Consider the following 23,140-nt stretch of genomic DNA (forward strand, 5'->3'; position numbering starts at 1 on the left):
TTTTCAACCTAGTTTATGTGATTTATTCTTTCACAGAGTCATCACTGACACCACAGTCCCCGCTGGTTGACCTCTCCCTCTGTTACACACCGGATTCAGTCTTATTAGCCTTTAATTTTCTCCCTTTCACTCTGATTTCTTTCCTTCCTCAATATGGATAATAAGTAACTTAAGGTGATGATCCCCACCCTCCGCCCCGCTTTTTTTGGTATGTTCCAACGTGGCATGTAAATAAGAGTTGCTGTTTGCCCCTCACAAGTGACCCAGAGAAGGCTCGCTCTGGGGATTCAAGTGGGTGGACCAGTTCTTTGAAAGGCCAGAGGCTGTATATTGATCGTCAGGTACTAGCCTACAAGCTGAAGGTTAAAAATACAAGACTAACCACTCCTTCAACAAAAATGTATTAAAATAAAGAGAAAAAAAATCGAAACTGGGTTATGGCATCCACTTCTCCCAAGATTGGTATAGTTTTCATTAATACATTCAAGATATTAGGAAATAGAGATCTGCATTGTCAAAACTAGCTCTTTGCATAATTCAGAGAGCCAATATTCCAATGAGCTGGGGTGTTTTTTTTTTGATAAATATTTGAGAGTAAGAATATGTAAATATTCATTTCAGCAGATACTTAGTGTGTTCCTCTTATGTACTGCACCCTAGGCTGGGTGCTGGGATAGCAAACAAAAAGATGGGAACCTAGCTCATAAAAATGCCACAGCCCAGTGAAGAAGACACACAAAAGGAAGATTGTGCTATGACAAGCACAAGGGACTGTTTTCAGAAGAGAAATGTGAGTAGAGTCATGAAAAACTTTATTTAGCCAAGTTGAGAATGGAGGAAAGGCCTCGAAGGTGCACATGGGGAAGTAGTGAAGAGTGAAGCTGGCTAGTAGAACTGGGGCCAGGTCTGGAGGAGCCTTGATTGTCACACTGAAAAATTTGTGTTTGGCCTGAAAACCACGAGGAGCCACTGAGGGCATTCAAGTAAAGGAGTTAAAGTGATCATTTGCATTTTAGAAAGAACCTGAAATCTTTAAGTGACTGCTGCATATAACTAATCACACACACTTTTTGTCAGGTTCCCCCCCCCCCCCCCCCCCGCCCCACCGCCACCAGCAGATACTAGCCCATAGGTTGTAGAAGGTTCAGAAGTGCAGAAAGGGCTGGGAGTATGCCAAGGACACTTTTCGATTTTTGCCTAGAGCCTTCCGAAACAAAACCTGCCAGTGTCCTAAAAAGCCTGAGTCCTGGCTTGCTGTTTTATCTGGGGTAAGTCCCTGCACTTCTCTGAGCCTCTGTTTCTTAATGTATTAAGTGGAAGGAAGTATATTATATCAGGTAAAATCAATTTATTGGTGATAACCAGTCCAGTATTTTTTTTTTTATGAAATAGAATATGTCTGGGAAAAACCCTCCCTGTGTTTCTTCTATATTTCATAATACTACCACACTCACAGCACTTCCGACACCAGATGTGTGGGTTTTGTACACTAACAATTCTGTAACACCAGCTAGCTGGGTGTCTTACTATATAATTCAATTCTGTCAGTTCTGACATTATTTACCTGGATAGTTAGACTGCCTCCACTTAAGACACCAATCACAAGTCTCAGGTTAGCAACTGTATTTTTAACCGACCAGCTATAAATCAGGGTTCCCATGACCCTCTCCATGGATTTAGTAATTTGCTAGAATGGCTCACAGTACTCAGGGAAACACTTATGTTTACCAGTTTATTATATAATAAAGGATATTATAAATAGCCAGGTAGATACATAGGGCGAGGTCCAGAAGGGTCCCAAGTGCAGGAGCTTCTGTCCCCATAGAGTTGGGTTTCATCACCCTCCCAACACGTAGATGTGTTCACCAACCTGGTAGCTCTCTGAATCCTGTGCTTTAGGGATTTTTACGGAGGCTTCCTCACATAGGCATGATTGATCATTTACTCCACTTCTATTCTTTCTCTCCTTCCAGGAAGATGGTATATGGGGCTGAAAATACCATGTTTCTAATCAGGGCTTGGTCTTTCTGGTGACTAGCCCCCATTCTGAAGCTATTGAGGAGCCCACCAAGAGCCTGATAATTAGAACAAAAGACACTCCTATCACCCAGGAAATTCCAAAGGATTTAGGAGATCTGTGTCAGAAACAGGTCAAAGAGTAAAACAAAAGATACTTCTCCTGCTCTTATCACCTAGGAAATTACAAGGATTTTAGAAGCTTTGTGCCAGGAACAGTGGTGGTGGGGGTGCAGAGACCAACATATATATTTTTCTATTGTTTCACAAATACATAGAAGAAAAGTGGATTGCACGTAATGAGGGTATTATTTTGTGAATCTTTGGTTTCAACTACATTACATACATGTATCCATATCTATGGATATGTGTGTGTGCTAGGTTGTGATGGAAGTGTATTCCTAACTCCAGAGAATAATCAGAGATTTGAAAACTAATGAACAAATAAGCTCCCTTCCAAAGTCTGAGACCCTCCGATTCTGTGTTCTTGCTCACCAGTCCGTGGCTGAAGGTTGTTCTAGAAGAGTATAGGAAATAGTTAACTATATTGTGCCCATAGCACTAGGCTACTTTAATGTGCACACAGGCCCCCACAGCTACCCCTCTAGATTCTTATAGAGCTTGTCTGCAAAAGTGCTTTCACATTTTTATTCTTGAATTTGGTAGTGTTCTTTCAAGCAATTATGTAATGTAAAGCCCTTGCTTTTATTCACTTTTGTGTTGCCAATAGCGGCATCTAGTGGTGATCGAGCCCTATTGCAAGTATCCTGTGTTCTATCTAGAACATTAGAGCTGAAAGTGATTTTAGAGATCACCCATTCTCATTTTGTAAATTATTAAAAAAACAAAACGAAACTGGAAACTCACATGTATTCATTCATGCAAATTAACTTTATGTGAGAATAAATCAAGCCTATGGCTGCTTGATGATTCTAGGGTTATTTTGAAGCTTTTCAAATACCCCAAATCACTGTTAATTGTAACCATGAGGCAGTAATTTAACGAAGCATGCCCTGATAGGGTAATGGGAAATCATAGTTCGGTGTATCTACAGTCTTTGGTGCATTATTATTTACACGTGCATGCCAGATCTTCAGGGTTTAGCATGGTGTCTGGCACTGGTAGTACTCAACAAATTTTTGTGGAGCATTTGTATATGTGGGTGATCGCTGAGCCTGAAAGAAGCTGCCATGGTCTCTTTCAGCAGGTGACAGGGACTGGACCTGCTTTCCTCTTTGGGAACTGTACCCACTCCGTCCTTTGAGAAGATTTCTTTCCCCTGACATCAGCAGCAGAGTGGGATGTGGTCTCCTCAGCTCTGCCCTTCAATAGGTTCAGAGAGAGAGAATACCCAGGCCTTTTCTGCTTATTAATAGGGAACTGGCTAAATAAAATGTGGTTCTATATAGCACTTAAGAGGAATGAATTTAATCTTCATGTATCAAAATAGGCAATTCTCATAAATAGATAGTTGAGTTAAAACAGAAAAAACTAGGTGCTAATTATGCATACAGCCTAAAACACTGTATCAAAATACACTGATGCCACACATTTTTAATAGTATGTATGTAAAAACATAAAAAATGGTATACAAGGACACACATCAAACTCATAGGAGAGGTTGCCTGGGAGGGTGGAGCTTCCAGTCAGCCACGCCATCACGAGGGAGAACAAACAATATTCTACAGTGTACTGTGTTGCCAGCGTTTTTGGATATCGTGTTTTGTGTTTTTGCATCCCATCATGTCTACAAAATGCCCTTCTGCATCTCCTGCTTTGTGGGAAAAGAAAGCAATTACACTTGAGATGAAACTCAAGAGAGTTGCCCAACTATAGGCTAATGTAAGTGTTCTGAGGACATTTAAAGTAAGCTAAGCTGAGCTCTGATGTTTGGTAGGTTAGGTATAGTAAATGCATTTTTGACTTATGGTATTTTCAACTTACGATGAGTGTACCAGGATGTAACCTCATCATAAGTTGAGGAGCATACTGTGTGTGTGTATGTGTGTGTGTGTGTGCGCGCGCGCATGTGTGAGAAAATTCTGCATAGTTTCAGAAGGATCCTAGACTCTCCAAAATCTATGGGACATATCTTAGATTAAGAATCCTGGTTGATAAATCTCATTCAGAATGGCTTTCTTCCATTACACACACACACACACACACACACACACACACACAAATCATGTGCAAGAGAAAGAGGGGTATTGCCAGGACAAAAACTACTTAATTATAAACATAAAAAACAGAATGAATAAAATCAACTATTGCATACTAGAATCACAAGCCTAGGAAAATTCTGGGAACCTACTGGAAACGTAAGGAGAGGGGGAGTGATCAAACTTACTTGGAAACACATGCAAAACAGAAGACCTAAAGCTGTCTAACTATATATGTATATATTTAAAAATCTTACTATAGGAACTTATTAGATTTTGTTAACCAATGTCACCATCAAACAAACAAACAAATACATAAAAATCTTACTATCAGCTGGATAAATAAGTTCACAAAACTGTTGGAGAGAAAAGATATGACGTAACTTTCATATCACTCTTTCTAAAGTAGGTGTTAATGGACAGAACATGTTTCAACAAATAACATTTCTCTCAGGTGTTCTCAGCTGTTCTTGAAGTGAAAAATTATTTAAAATGTGGCTTATTTTGCCCACTATTATACACACTTAAACATTAGCTGGGAGGTACGGAAACATTATAATATAGTAGCATCTAAACTTCTTTGAAAATGTGGGTATACTCAGTATGTCCTACACGTTTAACTCAGCCAAGTAATATGACTTCTTGTTCTATTTCTAATTAACCTCAGTGGCAAAAGTGTTAGAAAGCTAGACTTAAACAAAATCTCCCATACTGTGAATAGATTAGAGAACACAATTCATGTCAATAATCACATTACCACAAATAATCAAGCAGATCACTGGTAAGGACCCGCTGAGGGAGCTGGTACTTCTCTGACTGGAACATCTGAAGGGGTGATGGGGCCATGATTTCCTCCTCTCCCTCCTGAGGGAGAGGGGCTGCCTGGCATCACAGTTGCTGTTTGAAAGCTTCAAGTCATCAGGGAAGCAGAGCGTGTTAAAGGAGGGGATTTCAATTGCACTCATCGTGTCTGGCTGAGGTTCTGCAGGCTATGTGTGAATGGCTCCCTCATTTTTAAAGATACACACCACATATTAAAGGTTTCAGTGACAGTCTGAATGAGGTGGAGAGTGTGTGTGTGTGTGCAAATTTGGAAAATGATTATCTGTCACTCACAGGTCCCTTCAAATGTGTCACTTTAAAAATTATTTTCCCCATGAGACAATTTATGCTGAAAAACAATTATTAAATGTTTTAATGCTTTGCTCTAGAATTTCTGTAGTGACATTACTGTGACAATTAGGTTTAATAACCACTTCTATTTATCTTCCTTCACTTTACCAAATAATCCGAACAGAAATTGTGCTAGAAACTAAATATGCTCAGTACAACCTGCGGAGACAGTCTCCTAACTACAGTGCCATAAAAATTGTGAGTTAATTCTTGAATGATCCATTTAAACATATTTTATAGCTTAAAATAAAGATTATACAAGTAGCTGTTAGTGAAAATTGTATTGCAATATGGTAATTTACGATATTGGCCTTTTTTAGTGACTTCCCGCAAAGCCAATAAGAAAACTTTAGATACTTTGACAACCTTGAAGTGACTCCGGGAATGTTATCCACAGCATGATCATTATGACCAAATCCTGCTACCAGACATTTTCTTACAATGAAACACAGCAAATTCACATATACAAAGATATACATTCAAACGTGCATAGCTCTCAAATTAGAAGTGTCTCTTAGCTATTATCAAAAAATAAAAGGAAAAAAGCCCATATAATAGAGGCATTGTGTATTTCCCTGATAGTTTTATATTTTTAATTTTTTTAAAAATTTTATTATTTTCAAGTATACACCACATTGGTTAGACATTTATATAGTTTATGAAACAATCTCCCTGATTGTTCTTTCTCTCCTCTGGCTCTACACCTAGCCATTACATTACTGCCGACTGCATTCCCTATGCCGTGCTCCCCATCCCCGTGACGATCTATCAACTACTAATTTATACTTCTTTACCCCTTTACTCCATTCTTCAAGCCTCCCAACTCCCCTCCCCTCTGGCCATTATTAGATTGTCTTCTATATTTGTAAGTCTGTTTTTGATTAGTTTGTTCTTTTTGTTTTTTAGATTCCACATATAAATGAAATCATATGGTATTTATCTTTCTTATTTCACTCAGCATAATAACCTCCAGGTCCATTCATGTCATTGTGAACGGTAAGATTTCATTTTTAATGGCTGAGTAATATTCTGTTTTGTGTGTGTGTGTGTGTGTGTGTGTGTGTGTGTGTGTGAGAGAGAGAGAGAGAGAGAGAGAGAGAGAGAGAGAGAGAGAGAGAGAGAGAGAGTGAGTGTACATCTTTATCCAATCATCTGTTGATGGACATTTAGGTTTTTTCCCATATCTTGGCTATTGTAAATTGTGCTGCCATGAACATAGGGGTGTATAAATCTTTACAAATTATTGTTTTGGTTTTCTTTGGATAAATATCCTGAAGTACAATTGCTGGGTCAAAAGGTATATCCATTTTTAATTTTTTGAGAAACCTCCAGACTGTTTTCCATAGTGGCTGTACCAATTTGCAATCCCACCAACAGTGTATGAAAATTCCCTTTTCTCCACATTCTTGCCAACACTTGTTCTTTTTGATTTATTGATGATAGCCATTCTGACAGGTGTGAGGTGATATCTCATTGTGGTTTTAATGTGCATTTCTCTGATAGTGACCTTGAGCATCTTTTTATATTTTTTAAAAGAATATCACTAACTGCAGTATTTATACATTTCCATGTAAACACAGAAAATTTGTTAATCATCTTATACTACCTCTCTTCCCTTCAAAAAACACAAAACACTCTTACTAAACACCCACCGTAAACTTATGCCGTAAGTAGCTACCTGTAGGGCAGTGTTTATTGTTTGCAATTGGGTGGGTGCCCTACAGGAACAGTTTCATTTAGAAGACAGACTATCATCCTGATTTCAACTATGCTGAGTACTTGAACAAATTATTTCAACAATAATTAAGAACTACCTTTTTCGGACTTCTGATTTATAAGATAGGTGGCTGGGTAAGATTAGTAGCTTCCTGATTCTCCCGCCACCCACCTCCCACACCCTACCCCCCATTAGTGAGGAAAGCAAGAGATAACTGCATAAGGACGGCCTGACAGCTTGTCAAAGACAGATCTCTTGAAATACTGCAAAAATTGTTTCCCAAAAGTTCCAGTGTTTGTAATCTAGCAGATGCCTTAGGGAATTCTGATATTCCTTGGATTTGAGAACCACTGGGCTGGTGATTTCTAGATTCTTTCTGCTCTAAGTTTATGATTTGTTTGGGCTTTGTTAGACAAATATGAGATGACGCAAATTAAGTAACTACTCGTTCACAATTTTTAAAAACTTTATAAAGAATTCAAGATTCACAAGAAGTTCCAAAAATAGTGTAGTTTGTGTATAACATCTACCCAGCTTTCCCAAATAACATCTTTGATAACTGAAGTATATTTTCAAAACCAGGAAATTGACATTGGTACAATGCTATTAACTACAGACCTTACTTGTATTTTACGTTTAATGTGTATATGTATATATATCTATATATTTTTTGCACATAGGACTATGAAATTCCATCACAAGTATTAATTTGTGTAAACGCCACCACAATCTGGACTCCAACCTGTTGTCACCAGACTCCCTTGTGCTATACAGTTCAACTCTACCCCATCCCTTAAATCCCTGGCAACCATTTGTTTCTTCTCCATCACTATAATTTTGCCATTTTGAGTTTTACATACAGAATACGAGGCACATGTAACCTTTCGAGTTGGCTTTTTATAGTTAGCATACTACTACTGAGATCCACAGAAGCTGTTGCATGTAACAGTAATTTCTTTTATGACTGAATAGGATTTCATTTATGGCTGTACCTACCAGTTGCCCAGTGAAGGACACCTAGGTTGTTTCCAGTTCTTGGCTATCTCAAAGTTGCTGTAACCATGCACGAAGAGGATTTTGTGTGGGTAGACATTTAATTCCTGTAGGACAACTGCCTAGGAGTGCAATTGCTGGGTTATTAAGTATAACTTTATAAATTGCCAAACTTTTCCAGTGACTGTACATTTCATATTCCTACCAACAATTTATGAGATCCAGTTGCTCCAGCCTCACCAATACATGGCATTTTATTAATTTTAGCCATTCTGCAGGTGTTTTTAATTTGCATTTTCCTAATGGCTCATGATGTTGATCATCTTCTCATGTGCTTGTTACCTCTTCAGTGAAGTGTTTACTTGCCCATTTTGTAATAGGATTGTTTTGAAATTGGACAGTTCTCTATATATTTTGGATACAAGTCCTTTGTTGGGTATGACTTGCAGTTTATCCCAGTCTTCGGTTTGTCTTTTCATCTTCTCACCCAGATCTTTTATGGAGCAAGTTTTTAATTTGGGGCTTCGTTAGGCAAATATCAGATAACACAAAGTATCTACTTATTCGCAATTAAAAACTTTTAAATTTATACTCACAAGTTGCAAAAATAGTTTGCGTATAACCCATAAACTCCAACTTACCTTTTGTGTGAAATGTGCTTTTGGTGTAATGCCCAAGATCACTTTACCTAACCTCAAACTATGTCTTCTACAAGTTCTATAGCTTTACATTTTATTCAGATATATGATCCACTCTGACTTTTTATATAAGCTCTAAGATTTAGGTCGAAGTCAACTTTTTTCAGAAATGAAAATCTATAGTGTTGACTACCTCACTGAATTGCTTTTCTACCCAACAATAACCAGCCACACATGGATAAGTCTATGGAAACTATTTAATTGACCTGTCTTTCCCTCCTCCAATACCACACCCTTGATTATTGTAGCTACAAATCATCTTACAACCAGGTTTTGTGATCCCTCCATCTTCAATATTGTCTTGGCTATTCTAGTGGCTTTGCCTTTCCACATAAATTTTAAAATTTGCTTACTTCTACAAAAGTTGCTGGGATTTTGCTTCAATTTTACACCCAGGGTTGAAGGGGCGTGAGCCACTTGGTGGTGGAGTGGGAGGAAAACACAGGGGTAGAAAGAACCAGGCTATTTCAAGCACTTTTGGGTCTGAGGCACATTACTTTTTGTGTCCAAAAGTAAACCTCAAGGACAAATTATCAGGTACTGACAAGCTCAAAACAGAGCACTAGAATCAGTCTTTCTCTATGCGATATCCCTTGCTCATAAACTTTCCCTCTATGCCTTAGCCAAACATTTAATTCCATTAAATTATCTACAAAATGATCCAATGCAAATTTTGCTGTCATAAACACAGAATTACATGAGTCCTGATTTAGATACTCAAAAACCAAAAGAGCAAGGAACTTGATAGTATTTATTATACTGAGTCCCCAGGAAGATGAATCTAAGAATGTGCATTATGAAGAATTCCTAAGATGATACTGCTAGAAATTCAGTGTTAAGTCCTCTTTACAAGAATGCTGTACATTTATTTCTTCTAGATTTACTGTTATTTTATTACATGCAGGGGATAAACTTTACTGTGAATCGCATTTACTCTAGAGAACTCTGAATTAAATATTTTCCAAATCTCCTAAAATTGGTAAAGCATATATCTCTGTGGTAAAGAAAATAAGACACAACCTATTTTTGGCATATGAAAATTTATTACTACTGTGTTTTCACCATTGAAACTTATGATCTTGGTCTTTCCTTCTTGCCTTTGTATAAAGCCAAAAGAGACACACTGGCTACTTTGACAACCTTAAAGCGGACTCCAGGAATGTCACCAACAGCATGACCTTTGCGACCAAATCCAGCAACCAGAACTTCATCATTTTCCTAGAATAAAATAACAGTTTACTTCTGGTGTCAGTGGCAATCACTAAAAGTACTCATTCATCCTCTAAAAAACTGGAGGAAACTACTCCAAGAATAAAAGACTGAACCAGTCTACAGCAGTCTGAAACACTTACCTCAATAAAATTCAAACAACCATCATTGGGTACAAAGGCTGTGATCTTTTTGCCATTCTTGATGAGCTGGACTCTGACACACTTCCTGATGGCAGAATTTGGTTGTTTGGCTTCAACCCCTCTGAAACAAACAGTACAAGAGTGAGCTGGCTTTCTGAAAAGGGATACATTTTCAATCTAACCCTAAGTTGTCAAACTCCCTGATTTAAACGAAGCCTTTTCTGTTCTAGCTTCATTAGCACACTGAGGGAAATTTCTGGACCCTTTATAAATATGGATTTAAATCCTGACTACCACTAGTAGTAGACCATAGGAAATTACCATTTGTAAAGTCAAAAACGATTGAGCACTGGCAAATTCACGTGGCTCAATCTGAGCTGTATACTTCAGGCAACAAACGTCTCTTTATCTTAGTTTTCTCAGGTAGGAAGATGTAATTGCAAAGATTAAATAGCTGACGGGTACCAATTGCTTATAACCGTTCCCACACGCATTAAGCTCGATCCCTTCATTGCTTTCTCCCCTCCAATCCTACCTCAACTCCTTCCAAACTAATGGTAAGAGATTAAAAACCTTACTTAATACTTGTTACTCAATACTTGTTACTCTCAAACAAACGCGAGTATGCAAAGACCTAGAATTTACATTGCAACTTCTTTAAATGTAGTTGTCTTGAATTGCCATATTAAAATAAACCTTGATGGAAGCAGCATATTTCACTTACACTTTTTCCAGCACAATTCCCTTAGCATGGGATGCGCCTCCAAAAGGGTTGGCTTTCAGGGCTGTGCCCAAATGGGCTTTCTTGTACTGTTTATCATGCCACTTCTGATCTCGCCGATGGCTTCGGAGCTTCCTTGCAGTACGAAGACCGCGACACTTGCCTAAAAATCAAATTCACCTTAGTTCCGCCGCAAAAATGCCTGTCATTTGTTACACCTTCTAAGACACTAACCTCACCTGGAGTACAAGCCGGTAGGCTCTTGCATCACATACTGGCACATGGCCTAAACCTCAAAGTTTCCTTTGAGCCAGCTAAGAGGTGGACACAAGCGCTCCAATGGATGCGTTTTCCCAAAAGACTGAAGCACCATGCCAATGCTCAGGGGCAGCTTCGGCCACCCGGCGTCCCTCAAGACCGCGAGCAACGCGGCCTCTGCGCCGCATGGGTCCCTTCGGGGCCCGGCCATGTGCTGCAGGAGCGGTGCTTCCTCGGCCCTCTCCCTGAGGCGTCTACCTCACCAATCGGCTCCAATTCGCCTGCCCGACCCCGAGACCCCAAGTGCCCCTTGCGATCCTCACAACCTGTCCCGGGAGAACTCACCCATCCTGCCAACACCACCGGCCTAAGCAAAAGAGAGAAGGAGCACAGGAAGGATCCACAAGCCACCGCGAGCAAGCCCCGCCCAGCCAAGGACCCGTGCGGCTGTCCACGCAGCGCCTGATCCGACGCTGGCGCCTCTCGTTTGAAAGACTAGTTTGCGCCACTTTCCAGAATCTGCGTCTTATTTAATGTGTCTGAAATTCAGAGATATCTCATTTGCATTGTTGTTTATTTCTTTTTATGTGACTGCCGCAGACAGAAGAAACGTAGCCTACCAATCCCAGAACTCTTTGCACGAGATCCACTTACTGCGCAGACGCTCTCGAGAAACCCACAGGGGTGTGGCTTAGTGGCGTAACACAGGCGGAAGCAGGTGTCACTTTGGGTTTCTGTGTGGTGAGGGTGTTTATAGTTTAGAAAATTAGACCTCTGAGCCTTAGTTCCTACTCACAATTAACGTGGAAAATTGAAAAATTTTTAGTGAAGCAATGTGATGTATTAATTAAAAACCCGAGCTTTGGAGGTAGGCCAGGTCTTAAACCCCAAAGCTGCTATTTACTGGTTGTGTGACCTTGGGCGATTCATTTAATTAACTCTTTAAACCTCAGTTTTTTCTATAGAATGAAATAGAGTTCTCTGGGATGCTGATTCATGCCAGGCACTCTTTTTTCTGTGCCAGGCACTCTTCTAAGTACTGAGAATACAACAGTTAACAAGAGAGTTAAGATTTCTGCTCTTATAAAGTTCGTATTCTAGATGCAAGAAGACAGAAAAAAAAATTAAAAATTAAAAAATTTTTCATACTGGTAAATGCTATAGAGAAAATATAGTTGGTTAGAAGATAGTAACTTAGAGATGGCGTGGCTACTCTGAATAGGGTGGGTTAGAAAGGTATCTCTATAGACATTGCTTTTGAGCTAAGATCCTAAAGAGAGAGAGCCATGCAGACAAACATACGGAGTAGAGTCTTCCAGGAAGAGAGATTCAATAAGCAGAATGAACTGGCACTTTTCAAGAACTAAAGGATCAGGTAGGAGGAGCACAGTGAATGAGCAGTAAGTAGTATGGTACTAGATGCGGTTTGAGAGGTGCACAGCATTATATGGAGCCTATAGACCATGGTGTAGATTGTTTACACTTCGTATGATTGAATGCCTGGAAAGTTTTGAACAGAGGAGTAACAAGATAGGGTTTATATTTTTATAGGATCACTCTGGCTGTTGTTAGGAGGAAAAAAAAAACCTGTAAGAGATGAATCTGTGAGGCCAGTTAGGAGGGTGTTGTAGTAGTCCAGTTGAAAGATGATGATGGCTTGAACTCTGGGTGGAGGAGGTAAAAAGTGGTTAGATTAGATACCATGTTTGATGATAGAGCCAACAGGATTTGTTAAGGAATGTAGGATGTGAGAGAGGAGTTAATTATGATTTTCAAACTGCACAATTGTGTGACTTGTGTTATTTATTGACTGGTAAATACTGGGAGAGGAGCAGATTTAGAAGGGGAAATTAAGAGTTCTGTTATGAATGCGTTAAGTTTGAGATGCCTGTTAGACATTCTGGTAGGGATGTGAAATGTGCAGTTGTTTATATGCATATGGAGATCAAGGGAGTCACCAGTGAATACATAGCATTGAAAGCCATGACTCTGAGTGAGATCACTTAGGGGATGACTGTAGGTAGAAGAGAGAAAGGCTGGAGGCTGAGCTGTGAGTGCACCAAAACTTAGTATATGAAAGAGAAGCAAGTGAAGCAAAACAGATGAGAAGGAGTGGCCAGTGCTGGCAAAACAGACTGAGAAGAAGTGGCCAAGTGTGAAAGGAGGGTAAGATGAGGACTGAGATTTGTGTTTTGGGTTTGGCAATGTGGAGGTTATTGGTGACTTGGTTAAGTGGGGATCCCATGGAGTGAAGATGTAAGCCTGATTGGAGTCAATAGAGTATGGGAGAGAAAGAAGTGTAGACAACAACTATAGACAGTTTTTGCAAGGAATTTTTCTATACTATCCAGAGGAAAGGGGCTATATCTGGAGGGGGATATGGGGGCTATATCTGGAGGGGGATGTGAAGCAAAACAGATGAGGATGGGTTTATTTAAGATGGCAGATTTTATGACATTTGTGTATGCTGATGGGATTGTTCCAAGTAGAGAAGAAAAAAATGGATAATTCATTAGAGAAAGAGGATAATTATGCAAGCAAGTCCTTGTGTAGACTAGAGGGATGCCCAAGTGGAGGAATTGATCTTGGAAATAGTAATAATTTCTCTATAGTAATAAAGGCAGCATATAGGGCTACAACTGCACGTAAATTGGAAGATTCGTTGTTGAGAAGATGTGGAACTTCTCTTTTAACTGCTGTTTGCTCAATGAAATAAGCGGGGTCATCAGTGAAGAGAAAGAGTAGAGAAAAGAAGTTTGAGACTAGAAGGTAGGATGTGAAATCATAAAACAAGATAACTACTCAACTTAAATAGTACTAACTTTGTACCACATACTATTTTAGATGCCTTACATTTATTAACTCCTTTAAGTCTCATAACACTAAAAGGTAGATACTTTCAGTACCTCTGTTTTTCTGAGGAACGCTGTCTTAATCCATTTGGGCTACTATAACAAATTACCTTAGACTGGGTGGTGTATAAACTACAGAAATTCATTTCTCACAGTTCTGATACTGGGAAGTCCAAAATCAAGGTGCTGACAGATTCAATGTCTGGTGAGAACTCATTTCCTTGTTCATATATTGCTTTCTTATTGCTATAACCTCAAATGGCAGAAGGGCCAAGGCACCTCTTTGGGGTCTCATTTATTTTTGGTTTTTATTTTGTTTTTTTTTTTTCAAATTTTATTGAGATATAATTGACATGTTGGGGTCTCTGATCCCATTCATGAGGGCTCATGACCTAATCACCTCTGAAAGGCCCCACCTACTAACACCATCATGTTAGGGACTAGGTTTCAACATATGTTTTGCCCCCTAATCTAAAAGTGTGGGAATATAGGTTGACAAAAGCATGTAGGAGTATTGAACAGTTCTGAGGATCCCTTTGAAAATAGGAAATTACATCAGTCAGCATGGTTTTGTGTATTCTTCAGATTCATTCAGTGTAGTGACTAAGTTGGTAGAGAGTTGAGCTTTAACAGAGCTTACTTGGAATCTAGTCTGGTGAATGTGACGGAGGAAGGGCATGGGAATTGAGAGTGATTGGAAAGAAAAGATTAAGTTAACCATGAGATTGAAGCTGGAGGAGTAAAGAGCCTAGAATAGCCAGAGGACTTTGAAAACCTGGCCCTATCAGGTAGGAGAAATTTCTGTGAAACTAATTAAGATAGTGAAGTATTAGTTATGAAGTAGATGGATTGACCAATGAATAGAATAGAGAGCCCAGCAAGAGACTGAACTGAGTATAGAATATTATTAAATGACAGAGTTAGAAGTCAGATCAATATGTTAAGGGAGGACTAGGACTGTTAAACAGATGGAGCTGCACAAAAAGTTTTTACCCAAATTAAATTGGCTCGCCATCTCAAGTTAAAAACAAAAATTAACTCCAGATGGGATTGAAGGCCTAAATGTCAACAACAAAAATTTTAAGTTCTTAATGGTCAGCAAAGGTTAATATCTTCTTGAACTTGGGAAAAGAAATATTTGTGAACAAGATAAGAAGAAAGGAATGATAAATTTGACCATATTAAAAACCCCTGTTCTATAAAACAACTGAAAGAAAGCAAAGAGACAAGTTATGAACTGAATTGATATTCACAGGAAGTGTTCATGTAAAAAATTGGGATTTGTTTTCTTGGAAGTTTAGTAAAACCATCTGCGCCTGATATTTTGTTGTTGTTTTTATTTTATTTTTTCTGTGGGATATATTATTAACTATAGACTAAATCTCTTTAATAGTTACAGAACCATTCATAGAACTGTGATTTCTTCTTGAGTCAGATCTGGTAAGTGATTTTTCTAGCACTCGACTTATTTCATCTTAAGTTTTCAAAATTGTTCAATAAAGGTGTTATGACCTGTTATGCATGAATATGTGTGTGTGTGTGTGTGTGTGTGTGTGTGTATGTGTGTGTATATATATGTGTGTATATATATATATATATTTGTGTATTTGTTGTTGGAAGGTTTTTAACTATGAATTCAATTTCTTTAGTAAATGTAGTACTATACAGGTTATTAATTTATCCTTGAGTGAACTTTGGTAATGTGTGCCTTCCAAAGAATTTGTCTATTTCCTCTAATTTGTGAAATTGATGGCCATAAAGTTGTTTGTAATATTTCTTTATAATCTTTTTAATATCTGTAGATTTATAATGATGTCTCGTCTTCCATTTCTGATTTTGGTAAATTGTCTTCTCTTTTTTTTTCTTGTTCAGCTAGAAGTTTATTAATCTTATCAATCTGTTCAGAGAACCAGCTTTTGGGTTCACTGATTTTCTCTACTGTTTTTCTGTTTTCAATTTCATTGATTTCTTATGTGGTCTTATCTTTATTATTTACTTTCTTGTGCTTGTTTTGGATTTACATTTGCTCTTTTACTAGTTTCTTTAAGTGGAAGCGTAGGTCATTGATTTGAGACCTCTGTTCTTTTCTGATATATTTAATGGTATAAATATCCTTTTAAGCACTGCTTGAACTGTATGCTATGAGTTTTAGTATGTTATATTTTAGTTTTAATTCAATTTAAAACATTTACTAATTTAATTTTTTATTTCCTTCTTGACCCATGGATTATTTAGAATTGTGTTAACTTAATTTCCAAATATTTGGGGATTTTCTAGATATCTATGTTGTTTATTTCTAGTTTAATTCCATTATGGTCTAAGAACATACGTTTTTAATTTCAGTTTTGAAGAAAATTGTTGAGGTTTTCTTTATGGCCCAGAATATAGCCACTCTTGGTGAATTTTCCATGTACACTTAGAAAGAAAGTATTTTCTGCTGATGTTAGCAAGAATGCTCTATATGTATTAATTAGCCAAAGGTGGTTGATAGTGCTGTTCAGGTCTTCTGTATCCTATATTCAGGACAATAGTGACATTGGATGGAGAGAATGGGGATCATAGTTAGATGTTGGATTGTGTTTACTTTGGGTAGTAGGTTTAATTATTATATTATAAAAACAAACAAACAAACAAAGCATGAACCATTAGTCATGATTTACAATGAGCGTGTGTTATAAACCAAGGATTTTGATTGCTACAGGTAAGAAAAGGAAAAATAAAAGGATTTAAGTTTAATTTTTGGAGCTTTAAGCTTTTTTCATTTCCTGGTAAAGAATTTATTACTTAATTTGGAGCCTGAAAGGACAAAGAATTTCCTTGGCTCTTGGACTGTAAATTTTCTGAAAGGACCCCCTAAAAGAAGGCTGCATGGTTGAAGAGTAGTGAGCCAGTGGGAAAATAGAGGAAGGAGAAGTTAGAGAGGTGGGCAGGGCCAGCTCATGCCCAACCTATAGGCCAGGATAAGGAGTTTGGATTTCATTATGAATGTGATGAGAAGACATTGGAGGGCTTCAAGTAAGAGAGTGATAAGGTCTGATCTACATTTAAAAAAAAATCCCTGTGCCTGCTATGGAATGGTGCTGTAGAAAGGAAAGAGAGGATTCAAGTTATCCGAGGAGGGGATACTTGCAATAGCATAGGTGTGAGATCGTGGTAGTAGCATTGAGACAGAGAGATGTCATAAGATTCAAAGTATAATATGGAATTAGATCATGATGGAAATATTGACATCATGATCTAACTCCATATTATACTTTGAATCTTATGACATCTCTCTTTTATTGACATTATAATCACCACCATTACTAGTACCTCTAACTGGTAGGAATACTATTTAGGTTTTGGGCATAGGACTTCATATGCATAATTTCTTTTAATCCTCAAAACAACTCCTATATGGTAGTGCTGTTATTAAACCCATTTTACAAAGAGAAAATTAAGGCTTAAAAAAATTAACTTGCTTACCCAGAACATATTTGTTGATTTTCAGATTAGTTATAAAGCGGAACTTGGATTTTTAAGGAGTTTAGGAAAACAATTTTTAATGAATGTTAAATAAATAAGGCACAAAATTGATGGACAATAATTTGCTGGCAAAACACCAGGGAAACTAAGGGGGTTAGTTGTTAAGATTAAAGTATTCCTATTATAATTCGTAGCCTGATATATCCATGGGTTATTAGAGGTATATGAAAACCAATAGATACTTTGTCATCAAAGAATCCTGCTGGGTAGTTCTTAAAATGTTTGAGGAGTGAGTGTAGGAAGAAGATGATTCCCCCTTTCCTAGTATCTCCAAGTCAAAAGAGTTAAATTAGTGTAACTCTGCCAGTTTACTCATTCCAAGCCAGGTGAGTAGGAGTGACATCTGTGGTAAATTTATGAAAAATAGTCTAGGCATGTTCAGCTCTTCCTTTTCTCCTTTTGGGGACCCAGCTTGCCCACACAGCACACATTTCTCCTGTTTCTTCTGGTGCAGCCTTCTCTTCTCCCTTGAGAGTCCATTGCTGCTAGGATAGTCTGCCATGTCCATCTTCTGGGGATTTTGCTCCTGAACTAAACTTTTCCCTCCATCCTGGCCTTTCACAGTAATAAAGGTGGTATTTGCGTCTCCACTTGTCTTACCTCTTGTTTTACTTCTGTTGATTTAGCACTCAGATGGGGCAGTAGGGTATTTGACTTCTCTCAGAGTAACCCTCCCCCCTGCCTCTCCCCCCCCCCCCCCCCGCCCCCGGCCCCAACTAAGAAGGAAGATTGGTCTTCATAAATTAGATCAGTTGATGAGGAGATTTAGGTCAAGGGTGATGCAAATTCTTTGTACTGTATGGGAGAGAAGTTAGCTTTTTAGGAAGAACAACCAAAGGTCTTAACAATGTTGACAATTGCTTTTGGAGCATTTAGAATAGTTAGCAATGATTCCTAGTGCTTTAACTATAAAAATAGAGGCATTAGTTGCTGTGGAAATGCGACAAGTTAAAATAACAGCTATAAGTGAGAAAGAAGCATCAGTAAAGGTAAGACCAATGATTATATGCTCCGTATAACTACTAGTGATGAATGTTGAGTACTTCATTTTACCTGACTAAATTATTAAACACACTTTTTACTCTATCCAAAATAAATGAGATCTCTTATCCTCTCAATGTAGCTACTTTTTTTGGTACAGTGATTATTGCCTCTCATATCTATTCCAAAGTGGAACTAAAGAAATATCTATGTAGTGCCATATAATCTTACTAATATTCAGTCCCGATCTTTAAAATCTTGTTATTATAATTAAACCTCTGTGTAATATCTAGGGGGACTTGACAATGCTGTTTTTTGATGCCCTTGGTGAAGGTCCTGGGAGTTCTCATTTTAATATGCAAATAAAAATTATTCTCCAGGTGTTCTCTAATTTTGCTGATGACCAAACAAAAGAAAATAGGCTTCTATTTCAGTAAGGACATTTGAGTTATAAGAAATGAAAGGTAATTTTTTTTTTTTCACTAGCAAAAGAAGGACTTTTATTCTCTCAATGGAGTATTAAGTTTTAGAATCTCATTCTCAGGAGAGGTTTAAGAATCTGATAGACAGGCCAGATCAGTGGTGTCTGAGTTCAGTGGAGATCAATTGATCTTTGGTGATTGGGAATGGCTGGAGGTCAGTCTTTCAGCCTTTGCATTCCACAGTAAAATGAAAATTCACTGGGATTATTTCTAGATTATTTAAATGTAATATGTAAATTATTATATGAATTTAAAAACTGTAAATGTGAAAATTTTTGATTATTTTATACTATTAAGACTTTATTGCTTAAAGAACTTTAAATATAGTAAAACAAGATATTTAAGTTGAAAGATAAAGAACAAGAGAGAAAAAGAAGGATGAGGAAATGGAGGAAGAGATGAAGAAAAGAAGTGAGGGGTTATAGAAAGGAATAATTTTTCCACTGATTTAAACCATTACTTTATGATTTTGTTGTTTTTATCAGTCAATACTGATTATGAAGATCACCCAAGTAAATGAATCTGTAACCAGTTTATAGATATGGTCATTCTTCATATATGGAATAACGTGGCTATGAATTTTAAAACTTACTTAGATTTTAAGTTAAAATTTCCAAATTTGTGTTAATTATTTAGCAAACAATATCTTGGATTTTTGCTGAGTAGTTGTATACAATTCTCTCTTTCAAACTGAGTGTGCTATTTGGTATTTGTCCAAAGAATCCATTTTGCTCTGTTTATAGATGATGGCTTAAACTATAGGGCAAAATCAGATAGCATATATTCTCAATACGAGTTTTATTTTAGTGATTTGTAACTCTGATTCCTATCTCTGTCAAGGTAGGGACCCTGCAGGTGCCTAGTGAGAGCATTTTTGAGAGTGGTAGAGGCCTTTTCCTTCCTAGGACCCAGGTCTGTTAGGTTCTTCCTAACCCTCAAATCTCCCTTCCTAGTCTATGCCTCTATTATTACCCTATATTTAGAAATCCCTTCCAATAAAGGTTCTTTTGCATTACAAGCAGTAGAAACTCATTTCAAGCTGTGTTAAGAAAAAAGCCAAGTTATTGGAAGGGCATTGGGATAACTCGTAGACCCCAGTAGCAAGAGATGCATACTGACTTCATGAAGCAAAGTTCAATGGTTTGCTGGGTGAAACATCCCAAAAATGTTTACACCAGCAACTATGTGTTCACATTTCTGCACATCACTGGGCTGAGAGCTTCTTGGGGGCAAGGACTGGGTCTTTTTTACCTTGTATTCCTAGCATCTAGCACCTGGCAATCAATGTTTGTCTAATGACAGATTTATGGAAGAGCAAACTGTCTTTGTTTAGCTTTAAGAGCTAAGAATGTAAACATGTGCTACTAATTTGACCTATTATCCATCTTCTAAGAAGTCAGAGGGAAATTTAAAATAAGAAACATTAACATTTAAATCAAAAGCGCTTATAAGTATTTCATTTACAAACCTGATTCTAATCAACTCAGAAGATGATTTGATGAAAATTGGTAGAAATCATGGCAGTAGTTAGGGTCTGAACTTGATAAAGAGTCTGCATTAGTCTAGATTCTTCAGAGAAAAAGAACCAATAGGAGATATTCATTCATTCATTCATTATAGGAATTAGCTCATGCAGTTATGGAGGCTGAGAAGTCCCAAGATCTGCAGTCAGCAAGCTGGAGACCCAGGAGACCTGATAATGTAGGTCCAGTTCTAGCCTGAGTCTAAAGGCCAGAGAAGACTGACATCCTTGCTCCAGGACAGGTAGAGAAAGTGAAATCTCCCTTACTCCATCTTTTTGTTCTATTTAAACTTTCAATGGACTAGATGAGGCCCAGTCACATTAGGGAGCGCAATCTGCTTTACTCAATCTACTGATTCAGATGTTAATCTCATTCGGAAATAGCCTCAGAGACATAAGCAGAATAATGTTTAACCAAATATCTGGCCACCTGGTGCCTCAGTCAAGTTAAAACATATTAACCATCACAGAGTCATACCCCTCCACAAGGAAGAAGTACATATTTTGCTAATGAACTGATAGAACTTGGGTTTTATCCATTTACATTTTCAAACTACCGAATTTGATGGAGCACTTGAATTAGTTGATTTTTCCAGTTACGGTTGCCAGATATTCAGGCCCTGGGAGTCACAACCATGTGGTGTAAGGTAAGACTTATTTATGTGACCTTTTTTTGATAGGTTTATTCATTATCCTGTACTTTTTATTGAGCACCAACTTGGACCAGCAGCATCTTAGGCTCTAGGTGTATAGCAGTTACTTAGACACAGTCCCTGCCCTCATGGAGCAGGGCTTTTGGTGAGGAAACACACTATAAATCCGTAGCAAGAAAGTAAATGTTTCAGTACAACTGATGACATATGTTATGATGAGGGTGAACAGAATGCAGGGAGAGGTAGAGAGTTGTAAGCTGATCCCCACAGAAGGAACAATATGTGTAGAGGTACTGAGGAGCAAAAAAGTTTGGCATGTGGTGGATGTTGAGAAACTGAGTGCAAACCAGTGTGCTGGAGCGTAGTGGGAAAGAGGCCTGCGTAAAATGAGGCGAGAGGACCGCGTCATGCAGGGCTTTGTAGGAGGTAGATGGATTTGGATTTTGAATCTGTGCAAAGACCGTTGTAATTGTTTTGAACATCTGACATGTGATTTTCAGTCTGAGAGCATTTGGATGAATAGGGTCTGTGGTCTGGCAAATGCCAGATGCTTCTTAAAGCAAGAGTAGAATTATATTAGATCCATTGTTTCCCCCATGAGAACATAATTTCATATTGTCATATATGATTATGTGAAGATAGATTTTGATATTCAAATTTTCAGGTAACATTTCATTTAATAATACATAATAAATTCGAAAATGAAGCAAACCCAAGCTATTTTCAGTTGAAAAGAAGGCAGCATGATTGTACAGCTTCTTGTTCTCTCATAGACTGTTGAGGGGATTTTTTGCATGTGCTTGTGTATTTTCTTATGAGTGAGTCACTATTCTTTGTTCCAAAATATCTTTAGAATGTTTGTATAGTGAACAGCTTTGAAAGGCAGAAATAGTGTCTTCCTCTATATCAAATGACAGATGAAACTCAGGGTTTCTCTCCTGAAATGAAACCCACTGCTCGGCCATCTGAACATGCAGGTACAATGCCAGTCAGGTGATACCCTAGTGCTTTGCAGCCAGCAAGCTATCATATTAGCATATTTTGTCACTGCTTTTCTTTTCCAAAGTCGCAGGATGAGCTATTCTCAGATAATCACATCTCAACTGTGACTTCTATTCTAAAATACATGTGTGAAACCTACTAGCTACTAATTATTCTGGTTAAAATAATTTTAACCGAGTGGGAAAAATTTCAACAACAGAAGGAATGCTATATTCATATTTTAGGGTCAAATCATAAAATACATTAAAATGATACTTTAATTTCAGATGAAAATTTTATATATATGTGTATGCCTGAAAATATAACCGAAGCATGTTTCCATGAAAGATTATTGTCTGATAAGCACTAAAGGACTAACATGAAGGTTTCTAATGTTCACAGAACCATTATTATTACAGATGGGATCAGCTTGGGCTTGGGCTCTAACCCTCTCCTGATCAAGGATTTGAGGAGCAATGTGATCAAACACTGCTGTTGCTACCATGAGGGATCATTGCTCTGACAGCTGGAGGAGATAGATGTTCTATATTTGCACTGTTTAATACAGCAGCCGCTAGCCACATGTGGTTACTAAGCACTTGAAATTTTGGTTAGTCCAAATTGAGATGGGTATAAATGCAAATTATACACTAGATTTCAGACTTAGGACATAAAAAGAAAGTAAATATCTCATTAATAATTTTTAAAATTAATTATATTTGAAATAGTATTTCAGAAGTATTAGGGTAAATAAAATATATTGTTAAAACTAATTTCGCCTGTTTACTTTTACTTCTTCAGTGTGTCTATACAAATCTTAAATTATATATGTAGCTCTCCTTATATTTCTGCTGAACAATGCTGTTACAGGTCCTTGCTACACACAGGGCAGTCCTTAGGCCAGCATCATCAGCATCATTTGGAAACTTGTTAGAGACAAAGAAGCTCATGCCCCATCCCAGATCTACTAAATCAGAATTCTCATTTTAGCAAAACCTCATGTGATTTGTATACACGGTAAAATTTGAGTAGCAGAGAGTCCCTAAGACTAGGATTG

General features: G+C 37.8%; 2 protein-coding genes across 14 annotated transcripts in view; one reads left to right on the plus strand and one right to left on the minus strand.

Annotated features, from left to right (window-relative positions):
- Nucleotides 1-9,777: 9,777 nt before the first annotated feature.
- RPS23 (ribosomal protein S23) lies at nucleotides 9,778-11,615 on the minus strand. The gene is made up of 4 exons (XM_011377698.2): nucleotides 11,433-11,615; nucleotides 10,833-10,992; nucleotides 10,109-10,229; nucleotides 9,778-9,974 (listed from the first exon to the last, which is right to left on the minus strand). The coding sequence occupies exons 1-4, from the start codon at nucleotides 11,434-11,436 to the stop codon at nucleotides 9,828-9,830; spliced, it is 432 nt and encodes a 143-aa protein (XP_011376000.1). The 5' UTR covers nucleotides 11,437-11,615; the 3' UTR covers nucleotides 9,778-9,827.
- A 33-nt stretch (nucleotides 11,616-11,648) lies between these two features.
- Nucleotides 11,649-23,140, plus strand: part of ATP6AP1L (ATPase H+ transporting accessory protein 1 like) — a 40,808-nt gene continuing 29,316 nt past the window's right edge. For 3 of the 13 annotated variants that reach the window (XM_023523091.1, XM_023523133.1, XM_023523110.1), the window contains exons 1-2: nucleotides 11,649-11,805; nucleotides 15,333-15,379. The gene's annotated coding sequence lies outside the window, so the exon portion shown is untranslated. The other 10 variants (XM_023523123.1, XM_023523115.1, XR_002777153.1 and 7 more) reach the window with 8 other exon arrangements.

Source organism: Pteropus vampyrus, unplaced genomic scaffold, assembly GCF_000151845.1.
Source record: "Pteropus vampyrus isolate Shadow unplaced genomic scaffold, Pvam_2.0 Scaffold11, whole genome shotgun sequence".
Classification (NCBI taxonomy): Eukaryota; Metazoa; Chordata; class Mammalia; order Chiroptera; family Pteropodidae; genus Pteropus; species Pteropus vampyrus.

What these genes read in the sequence shown, in the direction of transcription:
- RPS23 (XM_011377698.2), bottom strand. An exon ending in GGAATTGTGCTGGAAAAAGT is followed by an intron (nt 10,230 to 10,832) that starts GTAAGTGAAATA and finishes TGTTTGTTTCAG; the next exon opens with AGGGGTTGAAGCCAAACAAC. An exon ending in GTTGTTTGAATTTTATTGAG is followed by an intron (nt 9,975 to 10,108) that starts GTAAGTGTTTCA and finishes ATTTTATTCTAG; the next exon opens with GAAAATGATGAAGTTCTGGT.